The sequence below is a fragment of the Bombina bombina genome, chromosome 3 (genome assembly GCF_027579735.1).
Source record: "Bombina bombina isolate aBomBom1 chromosome 3, aBomBom1.pri, whole genome shotgun sequence".
NCBI classification, from domain to species: domain Eukaryota; kingdom Metazoa; phylum Chordata; class Amphibia; order Anura; family Bombinatoridae; genus Bombina; species Bombina bombina.
In genome coordinates, this window is record NC_069501.1 from 1062554969 (window position 1) to 1062572782 (window position 17814).

Genomic DNA, 17814 nt, shown 5'->3' on the forward strand with positions numbered 1-17814 from the left:
GCAGCAAGAACAGACCTCCTCCCCCCTCCTCTGTATATGAAAACACCCATTACACAGGAGCAAGCAGGAATTTTAAAGGGACAGCAAATGTAAAAAATAATGTTACACAATTCTGCACATAGCGACGGCTTTAAATTCAAAAGATATTATAGCTTTTAGCCCTCAAAGTTGCACTTACCTGTTCTCCACTGCAGGCTCTCCTGATCAGGTCTTCTTTTTCAAAAGCGGTTTGCGGGCTCGCAGTCTAATCACAGCGCGTCCACTCACGCTATTGAACTGAATGTAGCGCACTCCGACAATTATATAACATTATTTTTACATTTACTGTCCTTTTAAGACTTCTGTCTATATCTGATACTTTTTTTTTCTGACAAATTTCAGTTATGTCTATTTCCACTCCCCCTGTACCATGTGACAGCCATCGGCCAATCACAAATGCATATACGTATATTCTGTGAATTCTTGCACATGTTCAATAGGAGCTGGGGACTCAAAAAAGTGTAAATATAAAAATACTGTGCACATTATGTTAATGGAAGTAAATTGAAAAGTTGTTTAAAATTGCATGCTCTATCTGAATTCTGAAAGTTTAATTTCAAGATTTAAAGGAGCACTGAATTTAAAAAAATTAAAAAATATTAAATAAATAAATTATATATATATGTATGTGTGTGTGTTTGTCATGCAAAAATGTTATTGAAAAAAGTTGTAATGGCTGATAGAGACAACGGCTTCTTTGCTGACAGGGAAAGATCTCCTCAAATCAGAAAAGTTGAGGTTATTAAAGGGATAGTCTAGTCGAAATTAAACTTTCATGATTCAGATAGAGCATGCAACTTTCTAATTGCTAATTTAAGTAAATTAGAATTTTGCTTAAAATTGCCTGCTCTATCTGAATTATGATTTTGACTAGACTATCTCTTTAAGCATAGTATCATCAGTCTTTACAATACAACCAATATATTTTAAAATACTTTTTCAAAGCATAATTTCTTTTTTGTTCCTGTACCTTTTTGTTTCCTATGTTAACAATAATTGATCACACATTATGGACAAATGTATTTATAGGTTTAACACAATTCTATTGTTGCTTTCTATGACCGTGTACTAAATAGTATGAAAAAGGATTTTGAAAAGGGTTACTGCATTTTGCTTTAGTTGCATACTGTAATTGCAGTAATAATATTTTGCAAGAACAATGCCAAAACACATATGTATTGTTTCTGCCTAAATATCTACTGAGGGTGATTGACTTGATATTTTCCTGCAGTTCAGTGCAATAATTGTTTGCTGTCATTACAGGTGTCTATTGTGGACCGTGGTGTACGTGGGACGATTGCTGTTGGTTTAGTACCTCAGTATTACAGTCTGGACCATCAACCAGGTTGGCTGCCGGACTCTGTGGCTTACCATGCTGATGATGGCAAGTAAGTAATGTATCTCTTCCCCCCCTTGTAGGTTCTGTACAATTTTGTTAGCTGTAAGAATCAGGCATTTCTTGTGTTTTTTGGAGGAGATAAGGATGTTGTAAGAATTGATCAAATAAATCAAAAAAATCATGGCAGAACCAATGGAAAAAAAGTGTTTTATAATGGATTGGTCACATATTTATTTTTTATGAATAGCTCAAAAATATTAATGCAGATGTGGAATGCTCTAAATCTTTAGATAATGTACATTTTGCAATACTGACCTGTTTAACGTGGCAAACTATAAAACTGAATATTTAAAGTTAACAAAGTAAACATAAATTTAAAAAAACAAATTGCTGATTCCATGGATATTGCTAGTAAGAAGCAATATCACTTAGTACCCATATTGTGCTTCTGCACAGTGAACAGCACATTAAGTTTTACAAAGATCACCTACTGAGTTAGAAAAAAGATTTTTTCTCTTCAGATTTACATATGTGAAAATGATATCACCAATTCACTAATAATTTTCCAGCTATTAATGTACCTGTGTGCATAAATATATGTATCACCATGCTGTTTTTATGAATGTACTGAAAGAAACCCCCAATCTTTTCACAGATGAAGATTTAATAGCATTTGTTTTGCAATGGCCAGTATGCCACAACATCTGTAGAAATATCTACCAGAAGAGTCATTTTTTAATTGTTTGTGTCTAAAAGAGGGTATTTTAAAATGTGTTGGTTTGTTGAAAAATAGTTGTCCCTGTGCTCATTAAAAATTACTGTAGGGGGCTAGCCGAGCTAGGAAGACGTGTTTCGGTTCAGCTCCAGCTAGAACAGCTCAATTACATAAGTTTAGTGGCTAAAAAAACAACCAGTTTTAACAACACTGCTTGGGCAAAACAAGTGCAAAGACTAGGCAGCATGGATAGAGATTCTCCCGGAAAGAAACTGTGACAGGAGGGCTCAATACCAGTTGGGAGCTGCCGAGACTGTCCAGCTTACTGCTGGCTTACCCGCTACCATCTAACCGGTACTAAAATAACTACCCCATTTAGTGCAAAGTATCAGCACAGCACAGTAGTAAGAGACTGCCGGCGAGATCACTCCCGGAGGGCTCTGTAGGCTGGTATTGGCCCTGAGAATTACTGCGTCACGCTGCGCACTAACGTTTACAGCATCTTAACTTCCCCAGCTTGCCAAAACAGCCTGAAAAATTGATCCTACCATTCTCACCTGAGAGCAAATATTTACCAAGAGGGACATCTGCTGCTTATCGAGACAGAGAGATACTGGTAAGCTAAGGGACACTGGGACATCCGGATCTAGGTATTAAGGGAGAAAGAACATAGCATTTTTGTGAGGCATAAGCAAGCATCCCTCTGGTAAACAGGCCTTATAAATAGTGGCGCAAACCGCCATTTTATACACTTACTAAGTGTGCAGCCTGTTTCACAACTACGCAGACATAGCTTACAGTGCCTGCTTACAACTATAACTTATATCAAACTGACTACCCTCCCCCACAACAAGTTATAGCCTCCCAGGAATCTTAAGCCAGACCCACTGAGGACAAAATACCTACAATACCTACTCCTGGTGAAAGCTTTATTTATAAGAAATATAACAAACCTACGCCAGTAACCTCAGCGTTTTACATATTGGTGAATACCCTGTTCTGAGGCCACAGGACTCTCTCACCCCTCCCCCTATACACGTCCCTAGTTGATATCAACCAAATACCCTATCCTTTTACTGCCCTACATGGGTACATCCCATTGAGAGAGGACTGTTGCTATAATCTGCCTTGAGACACTTTCTTATAACCCAACAGGCCTAAAGCCCGCTAACATGTATTAAGCAGCTGACAGCCCTGACCCCTGTCAGTCACCTAACTATTCGCAACACGCTCTACTCTATACTTGATGACTGGATGCTATCTACCTTACATAGAAGAAAAATGTCACAAGCATTAAAGAGAAAGCAAAAGACCCATTCTACTCCCAAACGCACAGTAGCAGATCACTTCAATCAATCAAATACAACTGCTCAATCCTATTCTGAGGATGAAGGCTCAGATAGTGGAAGCTTAACTGAAACACAGATTGGTGCAGCATTGACAAAAGCTTCTAATCAACTATTACAGTCTGACAATCTCTCAAACAACTTAGTAGACTCCATCAAGTCATTACTAGCTTCCCATCATGATTCCCTATCCAAAATTTTTTATAGTGCTCATGCTGACGAGATATTGCCACGATTGGCGAGCACACTGACGCGCTTGAGCGTAAACAGGAGGATCTGATGGTGGACCAAACTAATCTACTAAGCTACTCTCAGAACTTGACTGCACAACTAACTGATGTGGAAGCTAAACTTGCTGATTTAGAGGTCAGGAAATGCGGCAATAACATCCGTAAAAAGGCCATTCCTGAAACGGTGCTCCCTCAGGATCTGGAGAATTATCTGCATGAGCTGTTTGTGATTGTGGTAGGCCGCATCGTAGATAAACGAGCCCTAATAGACCGAGTACATCGGGTCCTGCGACGACGAGCTGCGGAGGGAGACAAGCCCAGAGATGTTAACGCCCGCCTTCATTATTATTCCTTCCGAGAGAAGTTCCTACGAGCCCTCACCAAGGACAGAGTTTTTGCAGGCTTGCAAATTTTTCCAGACCTCTCACCCCATACCCTGCAACTACGTAGGAATTATCACGCCTTCACCAAAATACTAAGAGATAAGGCCATCAAATACAGATGGGGGTTCCCTGTACGGCTATTCATCACTAAAGATGGACAATAATTTGTAGCCTCTTCCCCACAACAGGCTAAAGACCTTTTGCATGGATGGGGGATTCTTTTGCAAGATGCAGAGGGTGATTGCCCAGATTCTGGCACCCTTTCACTGCTACGGGCTTCAGCACCAGAATGGCAACCCCTGCCACAGAGAGCCATGACCAACTCTAAGAGACACTCCCTATCAATGGACTCAAATCCTTCTGTACAGAAACATCTATCCCAACCACAGGATTAGCTGCCTAAAAACAGGAACATGGCCCCTAGGAAACTTAAAGGGACAGTCAAGTCCAAAATAAACTTTCATGTTTGAAATAGGGCATGTCATTTTAAACGACTTTCCCATTTACTTTTATCACCAATTTTTGCTTTGTTCTCTTGGTATTATTAATTGAAAGCTAAACCTAGGAGGTTCATATGCTAATTTCTTAGACCTTGAAGGCTGCCTCTAATCTAAATGCATTTTGATAGTTTTTCACCACTAGAGGGCATTAGTTCACGTGTTTCATATAGATAACATTGAGCTCATGCACGTGAATTTACCATGGAGACAGCTTTGATTGGCTAAAATGCAAGTCTGTCAAAAGAACTGAAATAAGGGGGCAGTCTGCTGAGGCTTAGATACAAGGTAATTACAGAGGTAAAACGTGTATAATTATAACTGGGTTGGTTATGCAAAACTGGGGAATTGGTAATTAAGGGATTATCTATCCCTTTAAATGTGACTGTGTGCTATGCCTCTTTAAGGATGACACCCACTGCTCCTCAACGGTGTGAAGATGGGTGAGAAATCACTATGTATCATTGTGTTCTATGGACTACACTGTTATTTAGATGGAACCGTAAGAATGAATATATATATGATTACATATTCCTGTAGATTCTATTATGTTTCCCATATGTAAACTATTACAGTATAGTATTCACAGGTACTATAAAACCCTCACCTCCAACCAATACATTAGATTGGTGTGTAAGAGATTCATTGCTCCCCTATCCCCCTCCCTTGGTGCCCTGGAGATAACCAAACTAGCATTGCAGGTACTCTACCCTATCCCAATTGGGTGCCGGGAGAGGGGGGAGGGTGAGTCTCTCCGAAAGAGTTATATACTAATCTACTCAATTATTATTATTACTGGTTTAGTATGATGCAACATAACAGAGTGTTAAATATTTAAATAATTAAGAGGGCACTATAGAAATAGAATACATCACAGGTAAGCTACCTTAACTATAACTTCTAGAGAAGGTTAGAATATTACTATATGTCTTTAGCTAAATCATCAATTAGCCCTATGTATATTGTACCCTTCTGATGCTAGATAGCAGTTTATATACCTTAATTTTGTAACATTGAGGCTAGAAACTTTAGAATAAACGTTCCTATGGGTCTCGAATCAGTCGATAGAAGAATGAGTAGTCTGTTGTTGGCAGAAAAATGTTTATGATCTGCAGTTGATGTTACTTTTTTTATTATGTTTATGTGTTGTGAAGTCATAAAGTAAGTAACATGTATATGATTAAGAAGTACTTGCCCAGATAAAGCTGCACCACTTAACTTACATAAACTAAGCAGCCTAACTAGCACATAGGCCCATAGAAGTAGACATACTATACATAACCCAGAACTTCATAAACCTAGACACCACAGAAATACAATCTCGGTGAGGTGCAGCTGATGACTTATATAGTACCCCATAATTGGTATTTTCCAATACCAGACTGACAGGGGCTCGGCCTTATATGCCTGTCTCTCCCCCCCACATGACTAATTGTGTTCTCCCTGCTTGAATATAGAGAGACCACTCATTGAGATAGGGTTAATCATACACATCTGTTAAAACCATGCCATATCAGATATTCTACACCCCTAGTGCAGTACAGGTTGAGGAGTTAACACGTTAAACATATACCCTTATACAGTGCTTCCCACAAACCTCCTTTATTGCTTCCACTCTACTCCTCCCTTCTCCCTTTTTTTTTTTATTTTTTTTTATTTCTCACCCTCTATTTATACCCAGCCCATGTCTATCAATGGCTCCTCCAATTACTGTAGCCACCCTCAATGCACAGGATCTCAACTCCCCTATTAAACGCAGCTTACTATCCCGCTACCTATTAGCACACAAATTACATCTGTTTTTTCTGCAAGAAACCCATTGGGCGAGGGATTCCCAGTTCCTCCAAAATTCTACCTACTACCCAATCTATGAGACGGCCTCTTTTTTTGGAAAAAAAGAGAAGTCGCCATACTGGTCCACAGAGGTATTAAATGTGATATTGATTATATAGAACGTGACCCAGACGGCCGCTTTCTAATTGTTGTTTGCACTCTAAACGGGATACAATACACACTAGTGTCTGTATATGTACCTAACACTCGACAGTTGCCCTTTTTACGGACGCTCCTGAGATGAATTGACAAACTTAAGAGGGGACACCTATTAATTGGAAGTTATTTTAATCTAATATGGGACCCAGCAGTAAATAAAAAAAAAACTATGGGCCTCATCAGATCGCAGCACAACCTATATGATATTTGACGATGCTTATCTCCATCAGAGAAGGATTATACACACTTCTCTAACCCCACATTTCTTATGCACGTATTGACTATCTCCTTTGCGACTTTTGGACACTAGACAAGTTTGGTACCCCCCACATTAGAATTTGCCCTTGGTCAGACCATGACATGGTCAGTGCCAGCCTTTCCCTATTACAACCTTCTGAAAGTAGATCACCTTGGAGACTTCCTGATCAATGTCTGTTAGAAACGGAGATCCCCGAACTTATTTAGGTAATACAGGAATATTTGATACTTAAAGGGGCAGTCAACACCAGAATTTTTGTTCTTTTAAAAGATAGATAATCCCTTAATTACCAATTCTCCAGTTTTGCATAACCAACACAGTTATAATTATACACGTTTTACCTCTGTAATTACCTTGTATATAAGCCTCTGCAGACTTCCCCCTTATTTCGGTTATTTTGACAGACTTGCATTTTAGCCAATCAGAGCTGACTCCATGGTAAATTCACGTACATAAGCTCAATGTTATCTATATGGAACATGTGAACTAATGCCCTCTAGTGGTGAAAAATGATCAAAATGCATTTAGATTAGAGGCGGCCTTCAAGGTCTAAGAAATTAGCATATGAACCTCTTAGGTTTAGCTTTCAACTAAGAATACCAAAAGAACAAAGCAAAATTGGTAATAAAAGTAAATTGGAAAGTCGTTTAAAATGACATGCCCTATGACTGGACTGTCCCTTTAATGACACAGGAGACATTAGCTTAGAAATAGTCTGGGCTGCTCTCAAGGTTTACCTAAGGGGACATTTCATGAAAAAAGCAGCGTATACACATGCGCAAAACAAGCACCTGTTCGCTAATCTCTATGGAGAGCTCCGTATATTAGAAACAACAAACACAAAAGATCCCAGGCCCCTGATTACCAAACAGATTGAAGCTATATGGGAGGAAATTAACAAAACAGAAACCATAAGAGTGCAAGATAATCTTCTTAAACTCAAGCAACTATATTACTACAAAGGGAATAGAGCAGATAGATTATTTGCACATAAACTTAGAAAGCGAACCCAGCAAAGTCAAATTCCAGCGATACTGACGGCAAAAGGTGTAGTTCACTCCCCCAAAGCAATAGGGCAGGCATTTGCTGAGTACTACACATCCCTATATAATGGACTAATGGCACAACCATTTAGCAGTTTTTGGCAGATCTTTGTCTCCCCACTTTGTCGCAGACCTAAAAAATCCTTTTACAACAGAAGAAGAAAAAAATCAGCCAAAAAAGGTAGTTTCTTAGGTAAATTTTTAGAGGCTAATATACTTACCATTCCCAAGGAAGACAAAGACCCAACACTCCGTGCAAGTTATAGACCCATATCCCTCATTAATGTGGATGGCAAAATATATGCGAAGCTGTTGGCAGCCAGGTTGGGGAGACACCTACCATCCATCATACACCTAGATCATGTGGGCTTTTTCCTGGGACAGGTCTCTAGACGCAGAAAAAGCATTTGACAGGGTGAGATGGGAATATATGTCCAAGGCTCTGAAGAAATTTGGTGTCCCTGATTCCTTTTGTACAGCTATAGGAGCACTTAATGCATCCCCGACGGCAGGAGTCAGAGGTTTTGGATTCTGTTCCCCTGGGTATTTAATGTCCAAAAAGTAGATTTATTTACACTAGGGAGCATTTAACCCCCCCATGTGTATAATGGGTTAACAGTATGTACTTCTGTGAGAAAAGTCATTATGAAATGCAATACTACTGCAAAAAGATTTGTGCTTCGTCTACACAGCTTGGGTTGGAAATGCACTGCAGGCAGTATTCATTTTTTTTATTCTTTTTAATAAATTGTTGTAATAGAAACAAAAGACAGTGCTCAAACAATATTGCTCAATAGAAATACAATATATTTGTTAAAACATATTGTATTTAAAAACAATGTTACAGTATAATAAATTATTACATAAAAACAAGGATACTTTCATAAAATTGAAGATCCACAAAAGTAGTTAATTCACTCTCCTAGGTCTGGCCAGACTATTAGACAGATAACACCATCATGGACCTCGTGAAGAGGTGGAACCTTGTCTGTCTAATAGTATGTTTTTCTATACAATATGTTTTTTGGGGGGTTTTTTCTTAGAAAACTAGCAGCTTAAATGTTGTGTTTTTTTTTTTTTTTGTAGATATTACTCTTTATCTTTCTTTCTTGGGGTTCTCGCTACTACTTTGTGTTTTTATATTTTCAATAAGTTGTTGTGTTAGAGTTCATATGAAAACAACCCAAGCTTGCAAATATTCCTTTAGGTAAAGTAGCACATTTGTTTGTATTTATATTAACCTTACAGGTTTGAGAAATGTTTTCAAAATCATGAAGCCACACAGAAACAATTTAAGTAGGCAAACCGTTTACCCCACCACCAAAAAAAAAGAGCTACTGCACAGTCAGTTTTCTACAATAAAATTACCTTAACAGAAAGGGGAAGCTACAATTTTCCTGCTTTTTTTTTCATTTAAAACTCGTATGAACATGTAACTAATCTTTTGAGATTAAAATACATCTTGCTATTACTATAAGATCTTGTAAAGTACGCCTGAACAAATGTAACTTCCTTATTGGGTAAGAGCATATAATAATAATATTATAATTTATTTGTAGAGTACCAACAGATTCCACAGTAAACACAAACATGATCATAAAGGTTGGGTTGTTATTTTGTTAAACCTGTACACAAAGTAAAACCCCAATGCTAGTGCCATCACAACCTCAAGTATTGCAAAGCATTGCTGATGTGAAAATGCACTGACAGATGCTGCCTGCTGGGTGATCCACATTATGATGGGTTATGTGTCCAGCGGGCATTGATTGGCCGGGTGGAATTTGTGGTACTTGAATTCTAACACTGTAATGGCTAGCAATTTTGCTACAGCTCCAATATGTTGACCTATGTATTCATTGTTTTTTATTTTGTCATCTCTTCACAAAGGAAAGGCCTTACTGGAAAATAAAGGGCTTTTTATTTATTTATTTATTTATATATATATTTATTAGGGCTGCACGATTAATCGCATATGCGATTTAAAACCGCGATTAATCGCCGCAATTTTAAAACCGCGAGGAGTCGCGATTTTTTTCCTACATAAAAAATTCCTTTAGAAGTGGCTGTAATGCATTGATTTATTTGTGATTTCTTGCAAAACAGCTCCATCTAGTGTTTCTTTTAGCACACATTTGTAAAATGGCTCTTTTACTTTCACTTTCTGTTCTCATAAGCAGCCGATCAGTCTAGAAATCTAAAAGCAGAGCCCATGCAGGAATGAAGAGCAGAGAAAGCCACTTATATTTCCCCCTAGGGACGTCTGCAGTCTGAAACTTAGGGTATGTAAACATTATGGAACCTCCCACACAATCTCATGCTTTCTGAGAAACGGCTTAAATACATAGATGCAGTTAACCCCACGGCTCCCAAAAAGGCTAAAACTGCTGTCCCCTCTGCTGCTGGGTTAACTTAACTGACTCTACAATGTATTTTATATCAGCAAGGCACAGCATTTCTGAAAGGAGCAGCCCCCCACCCCTACTGCTATATGCCTGTAATGGATTCCTGGACAGGAGCAGGGCTCATTTTCAGTCAAATTAAAATGTTTAAAAAAAGAAGAAGAAAAAAAATATTATATATATATATATATACATGTGTGTGTCTGTGTGTATGTGGCTTACACTTCTTCATTTGTTAATCATACCACTGTCCACAGTTAGAATGACTGTCCAAGAAAACATGACAATGTTGTGTGTCGTAAGACCTAATAACTGGCTAGTGGCTTCTATTTAATCACATCACAGGCAGCAAATTTTATTTTAACTATTTTGTGGTTTGTATTTTTATGCTCCAAGAGTGTATTGGACATTGAGAAACATGTACATTAAGATTCTGTAGTGTTAAGTAAACTTTATAATGCAAAATGAAGGTGTTATAGTCATTTATAAGAAAATCGCGATAGTTTTTTTTTTTTTTTTTTGCCCATATCGCCCAGCCTTAAAAAAAAAAAAAAAAAAATATATATATATATACATATATACACACACACATCCTTATGCTTGTGGATTTTTCATTGATTTTCTCCACAATTTTTCATTGATTTTCTTCACATCCCTGTCATCTAATGAAAATGGAAAAGAAAATGGAAGTGGGATTGTGTACCACACGCTAATTATTTTCTCCATAAAAAAATACGATATCAGATTCGGTTCTGCAGTTAAACAGGTTATATATAACATTAGTATGGAAGCTACAGAGCTGTTTTTGCAGGTAACTTTTCTTTGTGTCTCTCAGGCTGTATAATGGAAGAACAAAGGGACGACAATTTGGAACAAAGTGCAATTCTGGAGACCGAATAGGTTGCGGTATTGAACCTAGCTCCTTTCATGTGCAAACTGCTCAGATTTTCTTCACCAAAAACGGCAAGAGGGTGAGTGAAGACTATATGTTCTTATCCTGTTTTGCTGCCTTTTTTCCCCTATACGACAATTAGTCATCTGTCTTGATGGACAATGAAATAATTAAGATGTCTGTCTGTCTTGTTACAGGTAGGAAGCACTGTGATGCCTCTGTCCCCAGATGGTCTTTTCCCTGCAGTTGGGATGCACTCGCTTGGTGAGGAAGTGCGCCTCCATCTGAATGCAGAAATCAGTAGTGAGGAAGACGACAGCGTAATGATGGTGGACAGCTACGAGGACGAGTGGGGAAGGTTGCATGACGTCAGAGTGTCTGGCACAGTAAGGAACATATAATTGGACAAAATGCCAAGAATACTTAGATTTGACATCAACATCTCTTTATTTTGATTTTATTACTATTTGCTTACTTAGTTTATAACTTAAACCTTTCTCTACGTGTGGTAAAAGATACAGAATTAGCAGTCATTCATCTGTAATTAAAGCATGCTGCCATAACTGACAAGAAGAACTAAAGAAGGGGGGATTTTACCATATAGAGCTCACCTGGCCCAGTGCAGCCATGCAGTGCTTTTTATCTCCACCAGCTCCCCTTTCAATCTCACATTGTTTTTCTATGTCTCCCCATCTGCAGCACAGAAAATGCTGGCTCCTTTTTTGATCTAATTGTATAGCTCTCATGAATAGGCTTCTTGGTTCATGTGGGTATGTAGATAGATAGTATATTTCTAGACAAGTGATTGCTCATTTCAGATTATAATTTTATAGAAAAATATAAACAAAGAAGGGGACCATATAGCGTCTCATTTTATCACTGACCAGGATTAGACATGTTCTCAGTTTTTTTAACTTCACAATGTGCGTGAAGAAGCAGACTTGGATTTCTAAGCATCCCAGATGACTCACTCTTATCTCATCTGAATTTTATCCAGACAAATAGCTTGCTCAGATACATACAACATGTGTCACAAATAAAAATGCAGACGCACCTGTTCATGTAATTTGTAAACTGTATTAATAAATGTGGCATATTTTGTATGAAATTCTGCAAGCTCATATTGGAGGAGATTCAAGTGACCTGAGAATGAGACAGCTAGGAGACTCAGAGGTCCCAGTCTGCCTCTTCAAACCTAATGCGGTATTGAGAATGTGTCTAATCCTAGTCTATGTCATTGACATGTTGATATGCAACCTTGTTTTTATTTGTCTGTTTAAGAGGAGGAGCATAGTCTCATTAACTAACAAAACAGAGGTTTGGACTTGTGAGGGTTTATTATTCACAATAGTAATTTTTATGTATTTAATTTTATTATAAAATTCTTCACATGTCATTTTTAAACCTTTACAATATTTTAAGGAAATAATCAATTTTGGAATTATCTGCTCCCTTTCAATATAATAGGTGTATTCCCTAGTTTCTTTTTTAAGGTGCCAAAGATAATATACTTTATTTACTGTCAACTAGATTACGAGTTATGCGTGCGATAGGGAAATTAACGGTCACAACAAAAGTTGTGTTATTTAACCCTCTATAGCCATTACAATTTTTCAAACAGCCGACTTGTGCATGCGATATGGCTGCGTTGAGCTCCATACCGCACACAATACAAGTGCTGTTTTGACGTGCTCGTGCACGCTTTCCCCATAGACATCAATGGGGAGAGCGGGTCAGAAAAAAAAGCCTTACACCTGCGATAGCGGAATGAAAAGCTCTGTAACGCAGCCCCATTGATGTGTATTTGGAAAAATAAAGTTATGTTTAAACCTAGCACCCTAACATAAACCCCAAGTCTAAACACCCCTAATCTGCTGCCCCCGACATCGCCGGCACCTACATAATGTTATTAACCCCTAATCTTCCGCTCCCGATATCGCCGCCACCTAAATAAAGCCATTAACCCCTAATCTGCCGCCCCCAACATCGCCGCCACTATATTAAATTTATTAACCCCTATTCCCCTGCACCCCAACATCGCCGCCACTAAATAAAGCTATTAACCCCTAAAACCTCTGGCCTCCCTCATCACTGCCACTAAATAAAACCCCTAAACCACCAGCCCCCACATTGTAACAACCTAAATTAAACTATATATTAACCCCTTACCCTAACGTAACCCTAACACTCCCTAACTTTAACATAATTAAAATAGAGCTAAATTAAACTTACAATTATTAACTAAATAATTCCTATTTAAAACTAAATACTTACCTGTGAAATATAACTAATATAACTAATAACTAACTAATATTTATATTGTAGCTAGCTTAGGTTTTATTTTTATTTCAAAAGTAAGTTAGTATTTATTTTAACTAGGTAGTTAGTAAATAGTTAATAACTATTTAATAACTAGTCTACCTAGTTAAAATAAATACAAACTTACCTGTGAAATAAAACCTAACCTGCCTTACACAAAAACCTACCATTACAAAAAATAACAAACGTAATTATTTAAAACAATAAAAATTATTCTATTCTTATATCCTTCAGCATTCAGCTCTAAAAATAAAAACCCACCCCAAAACGAAAAAAATACATTACACAAAATAACAAACAAATTATCAAAAATAATAAAAAATATTCCAATTCTAATACCCATTTAAAAAAAAAAACACTCAAAAATAAAAAACCTAATCTTTAATAAACTACCAATAGCCCTTAAAAGGCCCTTTTGTAGGGCATTGCTCTGAGTTAAACAGCTCTTTTACCTGAAAAAAAATACAAACCCCCACCCCCTCCCAAACCCACAAAATAAATAAAAACCTAAGCTAACCATTGCCCTGAAAAGGACATTTGTATGGGCATTGCCCTTAAAAGGTCATTTAGCTTTTTTGCTTTGCCCTGAAAAGGGCATTTAGCTCTTTTACTAAATGCCCAAACCCTAAAAAAAACCTTAAAAATATTATTACTAACCCCCGAAGATCCACTTACAGTTTTTAATTCCTGCTTGAACGATCTTCATCCAGGCGGCGAGAAGTCTTCATCCAAGCGGCCTCTTCTATCTTCATCAAGACGGCATCTTCTATCTTCATCCCGGCGGCGGGTCCATCCTGACGACATCCAGTGCGGAGCATCCTCTTCATACGGTCGCCACTGTACACTAATTCTTCAATGCAAGGTACGCAATTCAAGATGGCGTCCTTTGCATTCCTATTGGCTGATTTGAAATTCTATTGGCTGTTCAAATCAGCCAATAGAATTTCAGTAGCTCTCATCCTATTGGTTGATTTGAACAGCCAATAGGATTTCAGTAGCTCTCATCATATTGGCTGATTTTAAATTTCCAAAATCAAATCGGCCAATAGGAATGCAAGGGACGCCATCTTGAATCGCGTACCTTGCATTGAAGATTCAGTGTACGGCGGCGACCGTATGAAGAGGATGCTCCGTGCCAGATGTCTGCAGGATGGACCCACGCCGCCGGGATGAAGATAGAAAATGCAGTCTGAATGAAGATAGAAGAGGCTGCCTGGATGAGAACTTCGCCGCCTGCATGAAGATCGTTCAAGCGGGACTTCAAAGTGGATCTTCGGGGGTTAGTGAATTCATTTTTTCCCCTCAGTATTTTCGAGTGAATGGTTCAATTACTTGTTTTGTATGATTTTAAAATTCCGATTTTGATTAAGCACTTTTGTAATGTATGCATCTACTCATACAAAAATAAAAAAAAGAGGGGTCAACAATCCCTATAGGAGGCGCTAAAAATCATGACAACGTATCCTAAATGGATACGTAGACTCTCGTATATAAGAGACAGATGTATATACTAAAGTCAGTGAAACAAGTAATCTCACATATAAGTAAGAGAAAAATAACTCATACAAAACCAATAAGCTGGTGTATTATAATATGAAGCCAGTCCCAAAGAGAGTCTTTTGGTATATTACAGTTCTTAAACGATGATGGAAACTTGTATCCGTTCAAATGAGGCAGCACTCTGACTTCACCGTAAATAATAGGCAGTTCTGGATAAAACAAAGACAAGGAAAGAGGCGCCGTATGTGTGAATCAATCACCAACTAGGTATATGAACATCAAAAGACACAGGGTACTCGCATAGAAGCCTATTTATCATATGTCTATTGGTTCGACAGACATCTGTGAATGCGGAGAGCAATACGCTCTCCATATTCAGCACTGCACCAGCAGCCATATCAGCCGCCAACAGGGGGTGTCAATCAACCCGATCGTACTCGATCGGGTTAAATTCCGGCGATTCCTGTCCGCCTCATCAGAGCGGGCGGACAGGGTTATGGAGCAGCGGTCTTTAGACCGCTGCTTCATAACTGGTGTTTCTGGTGAGCCTACAGGCTCGCCAGAAACACGGGGCCTCAAGCTCTATTCGGAGCTTGATAGATAGGCCCCATAGTGTAAAGGCACCCACTTGTGCCAATGGAGGCAGGCTGTTTTTTACAGCAGACCAGCTAGCTGAACCAAAGCTGTGTACTGGACCCAACAATGCGGTCACCTCCAGATGGACGGTGGGTGCCTTTACACTATGTGAGTACCCTGTGTCTTTTGATGTTCATATGCCTAGTTGGTGATTGATTCACACATACGGCGCCTCTTTCCTCGTCTTTGTTTTATCCTCATACGAAAATGCAGTATACGCCCCTTAGTGAGATATATATATATATATACACAGTGTATATACAGTGTATATATATATATATATATAAATATATATATTTCACCAGGGAAATAGGACTTGCAAGCATTCTTATAGAGTCTCACCAACCAAGAGAGCTATTTAGAATTGGGCCCTTAGACTCTTATCTTGTTCCTCTAATGTCCTTTGTTTTCTTCATAAATGGAAAGAATCCACAGCTGCATTCATTACTTTTGGGAAATAAGAACCTGGCCACCAGGAGGAGGCAAAGACACCCCAGCCAAAGGCTTAAATACTTCTCCCACTCCCCTTATTCCCCAGTCATTCTATGCCTTTCGTCCCAGGAGGTTGGCAGAGAAGTGTCAGAAGTTTTCGATAGTCTCTTATGGAGGGTAGTACTCTTTGGCATGGGACTGGAGTTTTAAGTAGTCCTATCAACCTCTTAGTGAAAGCATGGCTTAAGGTTAGAGTCCGGAGATGCAGGGAGAGTCTTTCTGCGAAACCATCCCGACTCATATTAACAGCTCCACAAACAATCAGCGTTAACAAGTTTTGCTGCCTGCTTTCCTCTCTCAAGTCTATGGCAGAGGCGACGCTACTATCTATCTGTCACACTTGAAAGGCCGTGTTCCTGTTTCACGGCGGAGATTCAGGTAAGATAGTTTCATTTTACTTTCTCATGAATGTATTATATTACTTATGTTTTTCCCGAGAGGCTACCACCTTGCGGGACTAACTATAATTAGGGTCTCCGTGAGGCTCCTTTTGTATCTTGGAATCAAGGGTTAATATCTCCTAAGGGTGGTTATTGAACAGGGTTTTTTAATCATGTTTACGTGATTCAACCTGCTTATGTGTAGTGTTACTTTGGCTTGAGGTCTTGTGGAACATAATGGCCTTGGTAGTGACGTGGCCTTTACGGCCTGGTGCAATTTTTTGGACTGTACGGCCTACCTTGTGACCAGGCGTGGTCATATTTTTGCCTCTCCAGTTCTGCATTCCTGACTATGTGGCGACGGAAAGATTCTGGCCCGCTGTTGTCTGGTGCTAGGAGGTGGTGAGTGCCCCAGCCATTGGGGGTGTAAGGTGCCTTTTAGAGTTATTTGTCTAATTTAGTCCAATCTTATTGTATTCATTCCCAGTTATGGAGGACTCTGATGTTGAGATTTAAGTGGTCTCTGATTCAGATTCTACTTATTGTGACGAATACGAACTGGCCCAGATGACGCATGACAGTCAGTTATGTTCCGAAGGCCGTTCTAGTGGGCCCAATTCCTCGGGACTGGGGAATCAAGGGGTCGCTGAGCCATCCGCCTCTGGGGGTTCTGTCCCTCAAGTGGAGAGTTCCCTTCCACTTTCTGTTGCTACACGTGCGGGTGACCCAGATTATGCTTATCCTTCCCTGGAGGGTGGTTTGTTTCCTCTGGAGGTTGCGGCACGTTTCCGTATCCAAATTCTTATGGCGTTGGCACATCTACAGCTTCCATATGACTGTTTAAGATTGTGTTCGTGTTCCGTCAACCCGGGTTTCCTAGACATGGGATGGCCCATTCAGTTATCCGGTGGAGGTGTGCTGTGCTTTTCGGGACAGACTGGCACGCCTTCATGTTCCGCTACGGAACACTCTGGCGTTGTTGGAGGATCCCATCCTTAATGGATATAAGGGTTCTTGGTCTTACTCTCCGAATAGCTCTCAGAATTAATTATAAGGGGATTAAGTAATCTTTTTATAATCTGATTTGAGTATCTTTTCCTATCTGAGCTTGGTCGGGCAGGGTTCCGTTGGGCTGGTCCTGCGGGTGTGCCTGTTGTTTTTAATCCGGTTAGGATGTTTTTTATTTGATTTTACAGGCTCATGTTTTGTTTTATATTCCTTTGGGAATTTTCTCTTTTGGAATCGATACTCCCGAATTCATTATCACACTAGTTACTTCTGCGGAAGTTGTTGTGGGGACACGTTAGTCCTCTGTTTGTTGTTTATTCTCCCTTCCTAGGGGGAGTGTATCTC

General features: G+C 39.1%; 1 protein-coding gene across 1 annotated transcript in view; it reads left to right on the forward strand.

Annotated features, from left to right (window-relative positions):
- The window catches only part of SPRYD3 (SPRY domain containing 3), a 76431-nt gene that overhangs the window by 40934 nt on the left and 17683 nt on the right, over positions 1–17814 (forward strand). The window contains exons 4-6 of the mRNA XM_053708327.1: positions 1303–1427; positions 11078–11213; positions 11332–11520. Coding sequence (XP_053564302.1) covers positions 1303–1427; positions 11078–11213; positions 11332–11520 — 450 coding nt within the window. The remainder of the gene's footprint in view (positions 1–1302; positions 1428–11077; positions 11214–11331; positions 11521–17814) is intronic.